General features: G+C 34.7%; 2 protein-coding genes across 3 annotated transcripts; one reads left to right on the forward strand and one right to left on the reverse strand.

Annotated features, from left to right (window-relative positions):
• Window positions 1-1,778: 1,778 nt before the first annotated feature.
• LOC134755787 (methionine aminopeptidase 1D, mitochondrial) lies at window positions 1,779-13,980 on the forward strand. Of its 2 annotated transcripts, none has more exons than XM_063692390.1 (6): window positions 1,779-1,983; window positions 2,604-2,820; window positions 3,628-3,819; window positions 4,320-4,427; window positions 11,729-11,882; window positions 13,010-13,980. In XM_063692390.1, the coding sequence occupies exons 1-6, from the start codon at window positions 1,928-1,930 to the stop codon at window positions 13,198-13,200; spliced, it is 918 nt and encodes a 305-aa protein (XP_063548460.1). In that variant the 5' UTR covers window positions 1,779-1,927; the 3' UTR covers window positions 13,201-13,980. The 2 variants fall into 2 exon arrangements, with proteins under 2 accessions (XP_063548460.1, XP_063548461.1); XM_063692391.1 differs by having other exon boundaries at window positions 1,792-2,216.
• Window positions 13,979-19,245, reverse strand: LOC134755794 (protein N-terminal glutamine amidohydrolase). Its single transcript, XM_063692400.1, has 5 exons — window positions 19,052-19,245; window positions 18,815-18,968; window positions 18,518-18,666; window positions 18,148-18,272; window positions 13,979-17,512 (listed from the first exon to the last, which is right to left on the reverse strand). The coding sequence occupies exons 1-5, from the start codon at window positions 19,165-19,167 to the stop codon at window positions 17,403-17,405; spliced, it is 654 nt and encodes a 217-aa protein (XP_063548470.1). The 5' UTR covers window positions 19,168-19,245; the 3' UTR covers window positions 13,979-17,402.
• Between the last annotated feature and the right edge of the window lie 176 nt (window positions 19,246-19,421).

The raw sequence follows: 19,421 nt of genomic DNA on the forward strand, positions 1-19,421 counted from the left end.
AGCTTGAAAATGTACATAAAAATATCTTTATTTAATCGTTTTTATTTATTTATTAAATAATATCATTATCTCTAAGAGCCACGACGCTAATTGCCAGATCTCTTCTAATTGCCATGGTGTGATAGTAAGCTCCCAACGCTAATTGGTAGGCCTTCACCTGTTCTTATTAGCTTTATATTGTAAATTTTAACGAAAGCCTAGGCTCCATGGATTGTTGTGTATGTACATATAAAAAAGTCTTTATTTAATCGGTTTTTTCTTATTACATAATATCTTTCCCTCTAAGAGCCATGACGCTAATTCTCCGGTCTCTTCCAATTGCTATCGTGTGATACGTTTATTGTGGTATAAAGTATATGTTTTTATAAACTGAAATAGATATCATACACTGAAGAAAAAGTGACCAAGTCCACCACAAACATAGTAGCAATCAATTTATTGTACACAACACAGGTTTACAAAAATACTTTATCAGAAATCAGAAATATTTATTGTGTAAACTGTGTAGGTATAAGAAGTTTAACTAGGAACATTTTTTGATAAACATAAACATATAGTAATGGAAGTACAAAGGCGAATTTATCCCTATAAGGGATCTCTTCCAAATAACCTTTGAGTAGATGAGTGGGAAACTAGGCAGGTTAAGTAAAGTTATGTTTACCCATGCATGAGGTAGATATTGCCTCCTGTATTTGTATATGTTGCGATGTTTTCCTCATGTAAATGTTATATCGACATGTGTAGTAAACTTTTGGCTCATGTATTTGTAAATGTGACGATGTTTTCTTCATGTAAATGTTATATCGACTTGTGTAATAAACTTTTGAATTTTAAATTATGAAATATCAACTATCTTTTCTTTCCAATTTATACTCACCTTATTATTTTATTTTATCCAGTATTTAACGAGCTACTTTATTATAATTTTCTTGTTAAAATCATGCTTTGTATAACATTGTATTGTACTTACTTTTCCTGTATGTCTTTACAATATGTGCTTGCCAATATATCTTACATCAAGCAAATATTATAATAAAGTTGTTGATTAATGGGTACTAGAAAAGCAAACTCGATATAACAAATTATAGATATATGACCCTGTTTACATATTGATTAGTGTTTAGTGTGAGTTTATACATTTTTAACAAATGTATGAAGTCGTACTAAACATTAATCAATATGTAAACAGGCCCTGTAGGTATGAATATTGACGTTAATGCTTGTTGTTCAGATTTACAGATGGCGCTTTAAAATGGATACAAAAAAGTTCCACGAGAGGGCTCTCTTTCTCCTATATATTATACTACTCTTTGGGTCATCATATCTCTTTCGCTTTCACTTATAGTTGCATCCTTGATAGCCATAACACACTACCGCACCGCACTAAGGTCACGGTGCACGGCACCCATAAGAGAGATATCTCTTTCTCGCTCTCACTAATTTTGCGGCGCACCAAGGTGGCGGTGCGGTACGGTAGTGTATTGACTATAACGGACGTACGGCGAACCACCTTCCATACTTGTCCCTCCACACATACGCGAATCACGGCGCGAGGCCCTATACGATCGGAATCGGACAGGCCTCGAACCGTACCAAGATCGCGGTCCGGTATGCCCGTCTGCCCCTATAAAGCTGTATGTACATTTTCTGACATTGAACTAATAAATGTCTTCAGCATTCTGAAGTTTTTAAAAATGTCTCAAATGCTCGCATCCAGGCCATAAATGTTAAAAAAAAAAAAAAAAAAGTATAACAGCTGATCGATCGGCGGTGCTTGTCAAGTTGTCACATCACAGAAGTGTCACCAAAGGGGAACTAGATTTGAATTGCATAATTGAATTTTGTATTTATCTTTATTAATAATATTTTAATGATATCTTTATGAATAAAAGTCACTCTTATTTTCCATATATTTGAAACTAAAAGCATGGAACTACCCCGAAAAATAATTGGTTCTTTGAGCCAATTCTGGAAGATCAATGTGTAAGCGATTTTAGAGTGGCCTAATTTATCCCTCGCTAAGTTAGGGAAATAATTTTATTGCACATTTTGTTTGATTTAGTTTAGACCTTAAACAGCTGTTTATTCTGTAGAAAAGCTTGTTTTTGTTAGTATTAGTTTAGAAAAAGGAAGACATAGACGTGAGTCCAAAGCCACCACAACACAACAATGCGAGTACCCAAAGCACTTAATCCAAGACTCCAAAAGCAGCTTTTGTAAGTATATTGACTAACAATTAATTTGACATAGCACTGTTTTGTTTGCATGTTTATGTTGTTTTGTGTTTTGTTGTTTCATTTATTACCATGATGTTTCATAACCTTTGTACATTTACATCAAAAGTACTCCTAATTCTGGGTAAAATAATTGTGTAAATAAATAATATATAAAATAATTGTATAATAACAAACATCCATTTCTTCTTCTTCCTCATTTCCTCATGACTGTGGGTTGAGACCACCTGAGGTCATTATTTTGTGCACCAACAAGGTTCTCCATGCTGCAGGATTTAGACCCATTTACAGTTACCTATTCTCTTGTCTCAAAGCATGTCCAATACAATGTTATGATTGTTAAAATAAAATGAACATAAATAATTTCAGATTAAGATTTGGAGTATACGAAAAGGTATATCCCGTTGAGACAACTCCGAGCAGAACAGTCCCAGACCACATTGAGAAGCCGGAGTATGTATTACAGAAACAGCCAATGGTGTTGCCAGACAAAGCGGAAGTTAAAGATGTCAATCAGTTGCGTGGAATGAGAAGAAGTTGCAAGCTGGCTGCTAATATATTAGCTCATGTTCAGAAGAATATCTATGTCAGTGTAAAATAATAATCACTTACTGTTATAAAATGGTATAAGGAAAAAACTTAAGGAAAGCCTATTGCATGTGGTTTAAATTATTTGACATGGAAAATTAAAATTATAAGTAGAATGGAAAACTGAGATGACTGTCTACAAACCTAATGTTATATTATCAAATCAAATCAATTATGAAATATGTCTCTCCAAACACTACTACATGCAAGAGTTTTCCTTAACATTTTTACCTATAGTTTAGTAAAAACTAGCAAAATGCGAGTTGTACTCGCATACGAAGGGTTCTGTACCATTACGCAAAAAACGGCAAAAAATCACGTTTATTGTATTGGAGCCCCACTTAAATATTTATTTTATTATGTTTTTAGTATTTGTTGTATGTGTCCCGTTTTTACCCTTTGAGTACGGAACCCTAAAAAGGGACTATTCCGTTCTGTATTTCTGTGGGACCATGCCCATTAGTCCCGCTTTGTTTTCAGCAGTTGAAAACACATTCATAGAGTCCCACAAACTTACCTACAATAAAACAATTGTCTATGCTACAGCTAAAGATAAAGCAAACCAGAGTAGGGGGCACTGCAGTATTTACATCCCCATACTTGTAGTATAAGTTCTATTTTTTAAGCATTAACATATTAACTGCCAGCGACCTGCTAGGCAGGGTCTGTTCTTAGGCGTTTTTCGCTACAAAGTGCAGCTCGCGCTGGCAGAATTACAAAATTCAAAAAATTATTCTGCAAGTAGGCCTCAAGGGCTCTTTGTGAATGTGTGAATGCGTTAACTAAATTGACATTAAACTTTCAGCCAGGAATAACTACAGACGAAATAGATGGACTGGTACACAAGTTAACAGTGGAAGCCGGAGCATATCCATCCCCATTGCATTATAAAGGCTTTCCAAAAAGCGTGTGCACCTCTGTGAACAATGTAGCAGTACATGGCATACCCGACCTGAGGCCGCTACAGGATGGTGACATTATTAATGTTGATATAACGGTATGTATGATCTTATTGATCTCAATGAAATTACATTGGGTGCTCAACCTAGGCTAGCATAAGTGCATTGCAATAGAATTAGGTATACAATCAAATGAGTTTCGTTTTAGTTTGTGCAGTTCAATCAAGATAATAGTGAACTCCCTGCCGAGGTGTTTGTGTATTTCACTCAATATAGTACACCATTCAATCTAGTAACTTATATTAACTTATATTTCAAGTGGAATGTACAATATGTTTTTTTTTTTTTATTTTGCTTAGAGCAGCTATCGAAAAACAGTCTTATGTGCATTTACTTAAAATTCACATTCATCTGGATATCATTATATTCATAATAGCGTGATTGGACATTATAAATTTTATGGAGCTCACTAAATTTGCCATGCGACATCCATCCCTTTCTGTTTATTATTTGTATAAGCGAGACGGGAGATGGCGTGTCGCACGACAGCACGAAATCGCACCAAACTCTCTCCGCTTGAACTATTTTTTTTTCCTAGGTTTTCTTTAAAGGGTTCCACGGAGACTGTTCTAAGACCTTTCCTGTTGGAAAAGTTGATGACCGAGGATTAGAGCTTATCAGCGTTACGGAAGAGTGCCTCAATATTGTAAGTTACTTATAATCTCAAAGGGTATACATATATAGGTAGTGCCTTAGTTTTTTCATTACATACAAAACTGTCATTTATATGCCAATGAGGGCTACCGCGTTTAATTTCGCCGCTAGGGGCGCTAGTGTAGATGGAGGTCTTTCAAAATGTCAAATGCATAGAAGTTTTGGGGGTTTCAAGCTTTTTTATTGGGATATTTCACTCCTTATATAATTGTGGTAAATCTTTGTCCATCTTTGATTAATCATGGTAAAAAATAGACATATGTAGCTCAATAAATATAAATGTTAGTGGTTTAAAATAAAAACCGGCCAAGTGCGAGTCGGACTCACACACGAAGGGTTCCGTACCATTAACTATAAAAACGGTCACCCATCCAAGTACTGACCCCGCCCGACGTTGCTTAACTTCGGTCAAAAATCACGTTTGTTGTATGGGAGCCCCACTTAAATCTCTATTTTATTCTGTTTTTAGTATTTGTTGTTACAGCGGCAACCGAAATACATCATCTGTGAAAATTTCAACTGTCTAGCTATCACGGTTCATGAGATACAGCCTGGTGACAGACAGACAGACGGACGGACAGACGGACAGCGGAGTATTAGTAATAGGGTCCCGTTTTTACCCTTTGGGTACGGAACCCTATTGTATTGTATTGTAGTTCGGGCGATTTTCCGCAACTCGACGACTGGCGCCTATTTTGCGTGACATGAGGGTGGGCTAGTCCTGCCAGCCCAGCTCCTCGAGGAAACCTATCAAACCTTTGATGTTGAGTAGGACCTCGGGGAGGTCTCTCGGGGATCCGAGATGTTTTGCCCTGTATGGGGCCACTCCGCTGCACTCCAGCACCACGTGAGACGCTGTTTCTTCTGTCTCCATGCATCCTCTGCATAGGGGACTGTCTGTGACACCTGTTATAAAAAGATGTTTGTTAAATAGTCCATGACCTGTTATGACACTGGTTACCATGCTCAGTCGGGTCTTTCCTAATTGAAGGAGCACCCTTGTGAGCTTTCCGTTGATGCCAGGCATGGCTTGTTTGGCCTGTCTGCATCCAGTCTGGTTTAGCCAATATTATGTGTGTAGTTTCCCTGTACGTGCCAGCAGCATTGAGCGTACCTTGCTAATCGGTATCGGGAGGATCGGTTCTGGGCCAAGTGTGTAGTTTCCCTGTACGTGCCAGCAGCATTGAGCGTACCTTGCTAATCGGTATCGGGAGGATCGGTTCTGGGCCAATCGCTCCCGCACTCGATCCTTGCCTGGCAAGCTCGTCCGCAGCATCGTTACCCCGGGATCCGCTGTGTCCTTTGATCCATTGTAGGGTGATCTTATTGTTATGACATACCTCCATTAGTCGTTCGTGGCATTCGTGAATAAGTTTGGATGTGACTATATGGCTTTTTAGAGCCCTACGGAACCCTAAAAAGTGCCAACTTAAATATATGCAAAATTTAAAAGGTTGAAAAGATGGCACATTTAGACGTTAAAATACCTTTGTGTATATTAGAACGTATTGATTTTATAAAAATAAGCATAAAAGAATTTTGAGATCTGTTTCTCTAGACCTACATCAACAGCGGCGCCAACTGGTGAGCACAATAACGGTAGCCCTCATTCCATGCTCCAAGGTGGCAAATATCAACTGCTGTCACTGGATTGACAACCAGGGGCGCATTGCATAATAAAATAAAAGCTAAATACTACTAGTGATTTTTCACCACACCAGCTGGTAAAGGCTCTCTTGATTGTTCAAAAACTGATAAGAAAGTTGAATTTTATTTACATGTGAGGCAAAGTAATCAAATGCAAATTTTGAGTTGTTTTCTTATGTTGGCTGATAGAATTGAATTTTAAATGATAAATATTTAATAACATTCATTATGAATCGATTTGCTTTGATTTTGTTTGATATTTTACAGTTAGTATTTTCCTTGTGTTGGTGTGGTGAATAATTTTGTGTTTCACACGGTGGCAAAATTTGTTTAACCCTCGTGCCTTGAAACCCTCGCCACACCTTCAAGATTCCATTTTTCGAACCACGAGGGTAGCGAGTAAATTTTGGAATCTTTCGCTTGCCACAATATTTATTTCCACGAGAGCTTAGGTTAAACCACAGCTTTACCCTCTTGTAAAACAAATAACTACCTATTACATACAAAATCACTAATAGTATTAATTTGACTTCTATAGCGTGATAGCCAGAAGTGATTAAAGACGCCCTTTAACGTTAATGATAGGATTAAACGAACTTACCTGAAGTGAAGTTCAATCCTGATTATATGAAGTATTTAGTCCTGGATAATTTTAACAGTGTAGTAGTCTCGATCGCTGGCCAATCTGACGCGAATTTAGAGTCGCCGAGATGAAAGAAAAAATTACTAACTGTCACGATGACATTCATATAGTTTAGAGTATTCATGCACTAAATGGGAAGTAACCATGGATTCATGGTTACTCGAGGAGGGTGGGGATACCCCTTATCCAGGACTAAATACTTCATATAATCAGGATTGAACTTCACTTCAGGTAAGTTCGTTTAATCCTATCATTATATTCGTATTTAGTCCTGGATAATTTTAACAGTGTAGATGTTTAGAGAAGATAATTAAATAATTTGTAAAAATAAATGTCCCAAAAATCTACCCAAAAACAAGCACTTGTATTTTTGGCAAGAATATGTATATCTATATATTATCTATCATGGAAACCTATACCTATCTCTATATTCCATAAAAAAATTAAAATTAAGGCAAAATAAACAAGTCGCTATGAGAAATCTCAAAATATCAAAATCGGCTTTTGAGTTTCCTGGCAAAAAAAAAAAAAAAAAAAAAAAAAAAAAAAAAAAAAAAAAAAAAAAAAAACAGAAATTTTAAAAAATTCTCCGACCAATTACATGAGAATTACCAATAATAAAATTAGGTTTTGAACTTATACTACTTTAATGGGTAAATACTCTGAGAATCAGAGATTTACTTACTGCGTTCAAAGTTTTGAACATGTAAAGATAAGAGTTTTGAGTTTTGATGTAAAGATAATTCATATCTAACAAGAGCAGCAGACAGTAACAGAGTAGTTATCTGGAGCATCCCTTTATGCTTAAAACATTATGTTCACTGGTGAGACCTACCCATATACTATGATCTTTATCTTGACCAATGTGATACATCATAATTAGAAAATGTAAAGAAAATATGTAATAATGTACCTATATTGCGGTATATAAATATAAAGCCTCCATAAAAGAAAGAATACATGAGAACTGTCAAAGATAAAGATAAAAGATATTTATTCGTTACTATTTATCTACCCTTTATTTTCTTATTGCTTGTCTAAGACACATCAGACAAGGTTTTAAGACATTATGATGCTATAGTCTTCTCTTATATTATATTTGTTTATTCCAATAAATATATATTTCATTTCATTTATTTATTCATAAACAATAATAAATTGAGTCTAGACAGTCATATTTTCGGGGCATCACCCAGTAAAGGAAAAACGTGGCGTGGCAGTCTTTATTATTAATTTTTCTTCTCTAAAGATTTTAAAGAGTATTGCTGTTTTAAATAAACATAATAATAAAAGGAACCGTATTATTTGTTGAAACATGAAATATCTAAGACTGTAATTTTACTTTCAAAATCTCAAGTTGATTTATTATTTGTAACATACACCCTTAAGAAGACACTCATTGCTTCACATTCACGCAATTAAGCGTAATAGATTGTATCATGTCCATATTTTAAAGTCTGAATACCACTCTTCTTTTCCCAGACCTGGTGTATCTTGGGAGATTAGGACATGCTCGGAGTTGTTTAAACAACTTTCGACAATAGTACTAATAAATGTACATGGTGATTAAACATTAGATAGTTTATGTTGGAAGGGATTTAAGCATCCTTATTTAAAAAGTTGTTAAGTAACCACTTAACTAAGCTAAGTAAGTAATAGTCACTTACTATGCTATAAGGGGTAATATAAATAATACATCCTACACTTAAAATATTCTAAATTGCTTCCCTATCTAAAACAAGTTTCACGTTGTCTTTTAATATATTTTATTTAATGTCTATATACATCCAGGAATATAAAAAGGTGATGCTGTTAGAGATAAAGAATCATATCTTTCAATTATTTGTTCTAGTATTTCTCAACCACTACCTACTGAATCTGACAAAAGATTCTAAATGAGTTAGTAAGTAAGCAATTTGAAACGAAACAACCTATAATTTGGTTCAGATAATATAAATTCTTATTATATTGAAAATGTGAGAAATTACCACCACATATGTATGTGAATCGGTCTGTGGCGTGTCCTGCATAATTCCATAATAAAAACCATGAATCAATTACAACATAAGCATTAGCCTTGAGAATCCGAAATACAATGAAAAACAGAAAATGACTATTCTCATTACATATCATAATTATGAGTTATTATGAACAGAAAGTTTGTCTCAAATGCTCTGTTAAATGCCACAAATAACTTCATAGATCAGTTTGGACAGTCTTACTGCTAAAAGGTCTTTCCAACTTCTGTTTGATCTATACTGAACATATTCATACAGAAAGTATATAAAAAACGATATAAATGAAATGCAACAATATGATCTGTTGTGAATTTTATTGTATTTGTGAAATTATTTCAATTCACTACTGATTATATAAATATAATTGATTAATAAAAATATATAGGAATTGCTCATTATGGCATAAAGCATATTTTTCTTTTTGGAATCCAATTCTTTTTTCCATTTCAGCTCTATTATCGATAATTGTCTTCATCAGGTCCATCATCATCATCATCCCCCAACCGTTTAAAGTAATTTTACAGTACCAAGAGGTATCAAACATTCGAACACTTTGGATAAGAATCTTTCTAGTACATACCTAACTAATAATGTTGTTTTATTTAATGTCTTAGGCTTAAAGTTAGTAGACCCTTCAAAACCAAACAATACCAGGTAACGGGGACACTAATGTTTAAATGTTGGGAAATGTGATATGACTATTGCATAATACCTATAAACCTACATTATTATCTACCTACCTACCTACTTATATAACCTACCTACCTATTTAATATTACTTACATATCCATTAAATTTCTATTTCCTTATCACAAATGTATCGAAATCTGAGCTCGTGCTAAATTGAACCCTACCATTTTGTGAAAGGGTTCCAAGCAATTGTAGGAAAAATGTTGCCACAATTTGCCTTGCCTTTATAAAAGGCCCAAAAGTTTGGTAAAAAATTTAAATAAATAAGAGTTTGGAGCTTTGGACTTGCTCAGAATTTATAATTTATTGATATTAGACATCCATCCAATGGCTGACTGATTAAAATTTTCTATGTATAGTCTTTGGTATTGTAAGTACCCTTGTTCACCTACAGTTTTGTATTTTATACAACTTACTGTTCATTATCTGTAATTTGAAGGAGGAATAAACTCTTGATTTAATTCAATATATAATTCATATTTCTGAAGGAAATGGAAAATATGTCATGTTTGATTATTTTCACCAAAGGCAATTGGGCTTTGAGAACTTAAAAATTTTAATGCACAACTGACTGGGCTATCCGGGAACATATCAAGAATAAGAATAAGAAATATTATCATAATTTGTTGTGATATTTATATTTCTTGTGAGAGTGGCTAAAATAAATTAGTATTTATATTTATAATTGAATTGAATTGAGTAACCCTTGAAGGGTTATTTTTCCTTATGATATTAGAAGGAATGTATTAGTCAACATGTATGGCAATTTACCAAACTGCCTGCAAAAGAAAAAAAATTTCGTTCTAACAATATGATATTATGAAATTTATGAAACAAGCTTAAGCTATAGGAAGCTTGTAAGAAGTGTTAATGAAAATAGTATATGCCATGAACCCTCAGATTTGATCTTCATAATAAGGCAGCTGTCTGGATCTTGTCCTTATAAAGGCTGATAGCATTCTTTTGCATATTAGTATAATATGAGTAGGTATGAAGACTATGAAGTGCACTACTGAGTCACTTATTTATTTTATTGTATTAATGCAGCTAGCAGACTCACTGCCTCTCTTCTGGATAAGGCTACAGAATTTTTGATTAGCAAAGGAATAATAAAAATGACATGCCTCAAAAGGGTTCAGCATATATTATAAGTGTTTGGTACAGACCTTAATCCAAATATTTTATTCCAGCAGCTTCCAGAATAATGTTATTATTTGTAAACAATAAGTCAGCACTTAATTAGCATACAATACTAGAATAAGCTAGTTGATATTTATGTACGTGACACAGGACCCCGTCCATGACTGTGACAAGATGCGCTAAATTTGATCCAGATATTTGGGTTTCTTGTTAGGTCAATCTCAGCTGCTAATGTCATTATAAGAAATTAATTAGCTATTAAAAGACATTTCGTGTATTATCATCCCACGGATGACGTGTTTCTGGTCATATATTTAATTCCATCTTATTATTGAATAGTCGGTTCTCTTACTTGTCCCACGGACGAAGGGCTTCTTGCTATGCAATGAGCATAGTAATTGAAGTCATTTTAAAAAGATCTGACCCTCGTTCCACGAACGAGGCACAATGTCGCCACGCGACATGTGGATATTTTTAAGCCAACATCTCCCAGAATGTCCCACGGACAAAGATAACATAACACCATGTCGCCACGCGACATATGGGTATTTTCAAGTCAACCCTTAAACAATGTCCCACAAGGACATAGACAAACTCGTCACACGAGAATGTATAAGAACTAGATACAAAATTGTATAGGTATTTTATAATAAAGTGAGGATAAGTACATAAACTATTGTATCACACCTCCAAGTTTCCCCACGGGAACACTTAGCACCTTATAGTAGCAAGAATTTGGAAAATGAAGACTGCTTCAATTATCTCCTGATGATAATGTACTTACGTTCCGATATTTTATAACTTTCACTTTCCATGTGCACTTTGCACCGCATATCGTCTTTTTAGGTATAACTGCATTGATTATTACGGGAAAAACTAAGAATTACTCAATAAAACATAAATTGTTCATAAAGCGACATGTGCGTTATATGGCGCGCGAAAAAGATATGAATGTCATCGTGACAGTTAGTAATTTTTTCTTTCATCTCGGCGACTCTAAATTCGCGTCAGATTGGCCAGCGATCGAGACTACTACACTGTTAAAATTATCCAGGACTAAATACGAATATAATTACTTATAAGGGCTAACTATTTCTAGAACAAGAAAATATGAAAGAAAATAATTTATAAACACGATTTTATTTTACTTTACAGGCAATCAAAACTTGTGGTCCAGAGGTGCCATTTAGCGAAATAGGAGCATCGATATTTAGACATTCAAAAAGAAATGGGCTGACAGTGCTGCCTGCTTTCATAGGCCACGGTATTGGCCGATATTTCCATGGCCCCCCAGACATTTACCACACACGTAAGTATGTATTTGGACTGTTTTTTCAGATACCATATAACGCCATCTAGTTGCGCTGTCAAACTCGGGGGAACGATTTTAGATTTCACTCCTCTGTATGACTATTTTTGTGGGTTAGATCCTTTTTTAACCCCCGACGCAAAAAAAGGGGTGTTATATGTTTGACTCAATCGTAGCTGTCCAACGGATAGACCGATATCGATGCGGTTTTTTTGATGAAATTTCCTTGCGCTTTCTCTAAGCTATGTATAGAAATCGATCCAGCAGTTTGAAGAGTATCAGCTCTTTTCCAAAATGATGTTTTTTTTAATAATAATAGTTATTTATTGCATCCGCCTACTACTCTCATAACCATCCGTTCTGCTTACCGCCACCCACACCACCTATACCTACAGAACATGTTTATATCCCTCACTTGGTTCGTATAATGTCACGTGTATCGCACGATCACGATAAGATAACTCATCCGTCTGTTTCTGGCAACAATAGGGAGAGGTGGACGTGCTTTATCTTTGTTTTTTCACGTACGCAACTATCATAAATGTGCTTACTAAATCTAAAACATTGATACATTTGTATCGCCTTAATATTCGTCACTCAGGCAAATAATCTTTTTTGCGTTTCGTATGTCCGGTCAGTAATAAGGGACCACTCGAAAAAAAAAATTTGGCCCAGGACCACCAAGTGTTAGAAAATAAATACCTATGACAATTAGTCTACAAAGTGTTGTTCTTTTTATAGTTTCGAGGGCCACTTCAAGTGCTTCCAGGGACCACCCCTACTTTGACATTATCTACCACCTAAACGGCAGTTTTGCTGACGATATTGTGGTATTTTCTATTGAAAGGGAACTTATTGTCAATGGCGCTTATGACATTAACTACGATGAATACAATAGTAGTGTGAAATTGGGCATTCTGCCCCATGACCTCGCTTCGTTCGGTTGGATTCCCAATTAATTAGCAATAAAGTTTCTGTGAATACTGGAACATTTAATCTTGCTGTCTATCCACTGCGGAGGTCAATAAAGTTTATGTTCTGTGATGCTGATGAACTGATCAGTTAAATCGGGTTTAAATGTCCCTTTTTATAGTTTTTTGGTAAATATTATTTTTCCCTAATTCCAGTAAACCGTTACCCCGGCCGGATGAGGCCAGGTATGACCTTCACCATCGAGCCCGTGTTGTCGCACGGTAGCAAGCACACGCTGATACTGCCCGATGGGTGGACGGTGGTCACAGAAGACGGGGCTAGGAGCGCTCAAGCGGAACATACAGTTCTAGTCACTGAGGATGGTGCCGAGATCCTTACCAAGTAGTGCAATATTTTTGTTGATTTATTAATGTTATGTACTCACCAGCTCACCACTCTTGCCTATAGATAGGCAAAGAAATAGTACAGTCCACACGCGAGCTCCGAGGAATCGAAATGAAGGCCCGCCGGTCGGGTCGGCTCTCGCGTCAGATGGTCCCTATGAACCTTTGACAGTTCCTTCGTCTCCTTTAATTGGGACCTTATTTTAATATGTATATATATATATATATATATATATATATATATATACATATTACTGTACTTTAATTAAATGTTAATAATATTTCTAAACAAACGAATATCCAAAACTTCCAAAAAAATGTCTACAAACATTTTACGTGACAGCTACTCCATATAAAAATTAACTGTCATAGTTACCATCTTTCGATGCGAGAAGTTTGATTCTCGGGAGTTCTCGCGCGGTAATGAACGATGACCTACCGCGAACCATTTCTTTCGTAATCGTTCGTTCGTCTATTTGTCTCTCAAATAGGTACCTATGCAAGGGTGATAGAGATAACGAAAATTTAATTTTCGCCGTAGGCCCTCTGTACTCATAGTACCTGAACTGTTAAATTTGACAGTGAGATTTGCACAAAGACGAGAGGTCTGAAATGTATGTTGAAATTAGGTTAATATATGATACCAAAACTGGCAATAAATCATACCAATTATTTTAGTGCAATTGTAAGAATGTAGTTGTACTTTGTTACCTATATATACTTGTTGTATGCCTACGTAGCATTCATAGCCAATTTTATGTAAATAAAACCACAAAGATTAGCGTGTGGTGTTTTATTTTTTGCAATCTTAAAATAAAACCATGTAACTTGGTACATTAAAAGCACAAGCACAATTTATCACTCAGTCAGTCAATAGATAAAATTTTAAAGACGTAGAAGGAAGGTAAGGATTGAATTCATAACAATAATAATTGCGGATTAATGTAAACAAGTTAATATTAAAGACTGTCAACTTTCATACAATTGTGTGTTCCTTCGAATTAAAAAAAAGGGTTTGATTGCGTTATTAGCGAAAATCAATAGATAATAAATAAATAATAATATTGACATTTAAAAAAAGTAATAAAAGAAAAATATTTTGCAACAAATACGTTTATACTCGCTTAGAAATCACTTTAAATTTAATGCAGGTTTAAATGGATGAGAATCTTCCTCGTGTTTATATGATGACATTGAAAAATAAGAGATCGTTTAAATAACACCATGAATATATTTGCGCTTTAGGCGGCTAACGGTCAAAGTGCTCAAAAACTGTGTAGCCTTGCCATAAGGAACAGTGGCGACACGACATCTACAACTAACTCTTTACAAAGAAACGCAACGTTGTACGAAGGTAAACAGTCTTTACAATGTACTGGTTTCTAGTTTGTTTATAGGTCAAAGGCGTAACCAGTGGGACATTACACCCCCCGGTACTGGATTCTCTACACAACGGGTTCCACCACAGTCTTCAGATTGGTCCCAACTATTAAACCAGCTACGCCTTCATAATATAGGTGCTTATTTAAGTGTTAACAATACATCCTTAAAAGTAGAGAACAGGAATTATGACTAGATTAATAGATTTTTAGATTGTAATAAAATTGAGTACATTTTTATACAAATAAGCCACAAAAGCATATCCAGCGTCAAAAATATTGTAGAATGCAACAATTGAAACACATCTGATACGAAGATATACTTAAACTAGTAAAATTTGAATACAACCCTACAGAAATATTTTAAATAAATGCAAAATCTAATAATATTAAAAAACCAACAATGAGACTTTTGTCTTACACTTAACTATCTTTAAGTATAGGTATTACTATTACACTGGAAGTTAGAGAGGGGCTTTTGCGAAAATATTCACTTCTCTCAAATCTAAGGTCCATTGCATAAACACTTGTTAACACTTGAAATTTCATCAACTTATTTTATAAGAAGTGGTTCTCATAATGGCTGTTTTTCAATTCTGAATCTGGTTTAAAACATGCATAGTTTTTGAAATCGTTTCTGATTAAAACAACTAGGTATCCGTAAAATTTAAACGTGGTTTTAGGTGTATCCGCTATAACGTTAGATGGGGCAAAAGAAACACTTGTATAGAATCCTCAAACTGAACTATTTATCTTACACCATATGACCCTATACTTAATAAAGCTTAGTTTAATTAGCCCAGGGTAAAAGTGCCCTAAATGTTACAAGTTGTTATGTAATATGGCCCTTTGTATCATCCTCAAGCACTTTCACATCAGAACAAGGATGACTATTTAACAGGCTTATATCTTAAGGTTTAAGCGTAATAGCAAGTATAAAGGGGCTTTTCCTATGCCCAATTTAAAAAGGGTTAATTAGATATGATAGAATTAGATTAATTGTAATAAAGTATTTTATACGTATATCTCCTGCCCTATGGACTCAAAAAGTTCAGAATTGATCAATGGCAGGCAGGTCGAAGTTTTTTATTTTATTTGGGTAAAAGGACGAAAGTTTATGAGCAAGGGAATACAATCACATGCGACGTACAAGAGCGACAAATTACAATGTCTGATTTCAATGACATGACGCACGAAGCTTTAACATATATGTGTTCATAAAATAGACAAATTTATGTAACATAACACTTATCCTGATGCACTTATGCAAATATTTTCAACAATAAGGAGTTTCACTTTTAACTTACACTATGTAATATTTGAGATTTTTCTCTTACTAACTGCTAAAGGTGCTAGGGCAGGATAAAAAGAGTGTATAAAAGTTAATACAAAAATTATTCAATAGATTTAACAACATACAAAAGCTACTTCGTGACCGTTAACGCTACTACATATAATAAATTACTTAAACTTTAATTTATCACTCAAGGTAACATACAATCCGTAAATAAGGATTACTTCTTCAGTCAAACCGAGAACAAGAGGTAGAGATAAAATATACTCTTCATAATTCAAGGAAACAGAAGAACAATTAACTTTACAGACATATACATAATTATATGATATAATATGTTGTGGGCTAACATGCCCTAACATCAGCCACCTTTCTAATATCAGCCGCCAAAATTACTGTGGAGTATATAGGTGGTTGAAATTTGGAGGGCCGACCAATGTTAGCACAGGTTCCCTTTACCTAACTAACATGCTTTTATAAAATTGAGATGCTGTAAATGTAAAGCACGAGCATCTCTGTAAAACTACTAAGTTTTTTTAGAATTGTTCTATCTAAATACAGGCATCAGTTTATCTTTGAAGGAATAGAAATATTTGATAACATTTATATGTAATAATTCATTGGTCAACAATCCTACGTATGTTACACACTAATTTTATATTGATGATGGTATCTTGTTATCCCTCAATTCCCTCATCAGGGACATAGGGCTCTCAGAAGGAATTTTCATTATTCGCGGTCCAGACGGCTTTTCCACTGTGCGCCTCCAGGCATTTTATATTGATAGAATTAAAAATTATAATGAACAGATGTAAATAAAAGGTTTAAACAAAGATAAATTAACATAGTACATAGAAATTTGACCAATAAGTTAAGTGGCTTTAAAACAGACCTTTACATAGATGAGCTATATGCGTGCTCCCGTGAGGGACAGAACATACGCAATCGAGTAGATTTGCAGCCCACCATAAACCATACAAATTTACGGTAGGGAATTAAAAAAATGTGAGACTATAAGGACAAACAATAATAACGCTTTCTCTGCTACTCCTACTGAAAGTTCCATAAGAGCATCTCATTCAGTCAAACGGGGGAGGCGCCATTTCCTCTTTATATTATTGTACCTCTATGCTTTAAAATGAGTGGTTATTCATAGTTTTCTTGTGCAAGACACTTGTTTGTGTAATAGGTGGGCAAAATTGAAATTCACTGTGCTCTGTATATTTATAAGCTATAGGCTGACTTTAGGTTATAATAGATTTTTAAGTAATGGTAATAAATAATTAAATAATCACAGGAACAACAAAATAATTAACAAAGATTACTATAACATAATCAACTAAAACCATGATCTCTGCCATGGAAAATTTTAAATTAACAAATGCGCCATTTGACTATCTAATGGTGTTGTCTGCCTGAGTTGTATTTTTCTTACAACCTTCAGTTACATTCAAAATGTATATGATAAAAATTTTCATTTAACTACTGATTTTCTCAGGCAGGCATGCACCACAACTGGTTCTCGTTTATACTACTTCTCTATCTTATAAAACCGTTGCACTAATTCTGTCAGACTCAAAACCTGCCCCAATCCTGATCCAATATCCATGTTGATGTACTCATCTAGGTTGTTTGTTGCCACTGGAAGAGTAAAGATGTTTACTAAGATTAACAAATAAAAGGAAATTAATAACTATTGAACCACACAAAGTCATGTAAAAGTAAATAACCGTAATATATAAATCAAAATAAGCATATAAAACAGTATATAAAAATTCATACAAAAACTAACTATTGCTATTGCACTTATTATTAGAAAAATAGAATTGTCTCAAATACTGTAGAGTTCTCTTACAAGACATTCTACATGGTGGCTAAAAAATAAGTGCATTCCCGTTCCCATAGAAAATGGACCAGACAAAATGTATGAAACAACCAAATTTTTTTTTGGGATTTTGGGGTTGGTCCCATACCTAGTAAAAGTTGCTCAGTATAATCCCAAAACCTCCCTGGGAACAGGAATGCACTTGTTTAGCCACTATATCCACTTATTAACCATTTTAGTGATATAAGAACAGACATTTGGTTTACAAAAAATTTGCCATGAAAGTACAGCCATTTAAAACAACTGAATGAAGTAACAAACCACACAATATTTATAGTTAGTTACTGTTAGTTAGACCGATCAATCTAACTTGTGTGGTTTTTAAAGTATAACGAATCATACCTTTGTCTAGTTAAATCATAAATAATATTCAATCTGAATAATGTTTTACCTGAGGTGCAGATGGCTGGATATGGAGGTGGGGGCTTAATCCATGATCCATCAGGTCTCTTCATGTGACGACGATCAGATGCAAAATGTTGCAGGAATTGTTTTGCAGGCACAACACGAAAGAATCTAAAAGAAAAACAAATGAAAAAACACCCATCCTGCTGTAAAAATAATAACATTGTAGGCTAAAGTCGCAATCCTCTTTGAAGCTGATTTAGGTGATAGGTTTGCAATTTTAGTCAACAACATATGCAGGTCTCTAGCCAAGATGAGATGACACATATTGTCTTTCTCACTCTTCCATATTACTATCCATTTCTCTGCAAATGATTGTCATCGTGGCTAGGGCCCCAGTTGTGTTTATTGCTTACCTGTGAAAATCAGATTTTAACACCTGATCTGTACGAAATGTCTCAGTGACATATTTATGGAAGAATGTTGGAAAAGGCAACTCAGAGTCCAGATCGTAGACAAGGCAAGTCTTGCAGTCCCAAGAGTACAAGAATATCACATGATAGTCCTGTAAAACAACCAAAACCAGTTGAAGACCCCACAATTACAAAAATCACCAAATATGTGAAGCTTTGGCATTTAGTTATTTGGCGCGCCTCCAGACGATGCGCAACTTAGCGTAAGCGTGACACAAATAATTGTATAATTGTACACACCCATATGACGAGACGATCTTCCTCGCGCCCAGCCCTTTGTTTCCAGAGAGGCACCGTGCGGCAAGGGTTAGATATAAATACCACGAAGCACCGATCCAACTCCTCCGGTATTCTTAGTGATACATCCTGACACAATTTCCATACATTTTCTTCGCTGCAATAACAAAATATACCATTAGACAAACAACCCAAATATAACAAATAAATAAAAATACTCCAGAAAAGTATATTTCATACCAATAACAAGACACATATGAACACTCCGCTTGCTTGGAAAATAGGGGTTTAAGAGTTTTATCGTTTATTTTAATGTTTTCATTATTGGTCAAATGTACCTGAGCGTTGACCGACATTTTGACAGATTGCAAGTTCTTTGTTTTGATTCACTACCTTTGAAATCGATCCGGCGCATGTCCAAATTATCCAATCTACTAAAGAATCAGAGATATAAAATGTTGATTTATGATTATGGACTAAAAATTGAATATTGCAACGATAAATATTACTTATTGGGAAATTAAAAATGAAATAACGCCATTTCAATTTCAAATTTTTTACGCGTAACATAAACATCACTATACACGGGCATTAAAACTTTTCATACGTT

Source organism: Cydia strobilella, chromosome 3, assembly GCF_947568885.1.
Source record: "Cydia strobilella chromosome 3, ilCydStro3.1, whole genome shotgun sequence".
Lineage (NCBI taxonomy): Eukaryota > Metazoa > Arthropoda > Insecta > Lepidoptera > Tortricidae > Cydia > Cydia strobilella.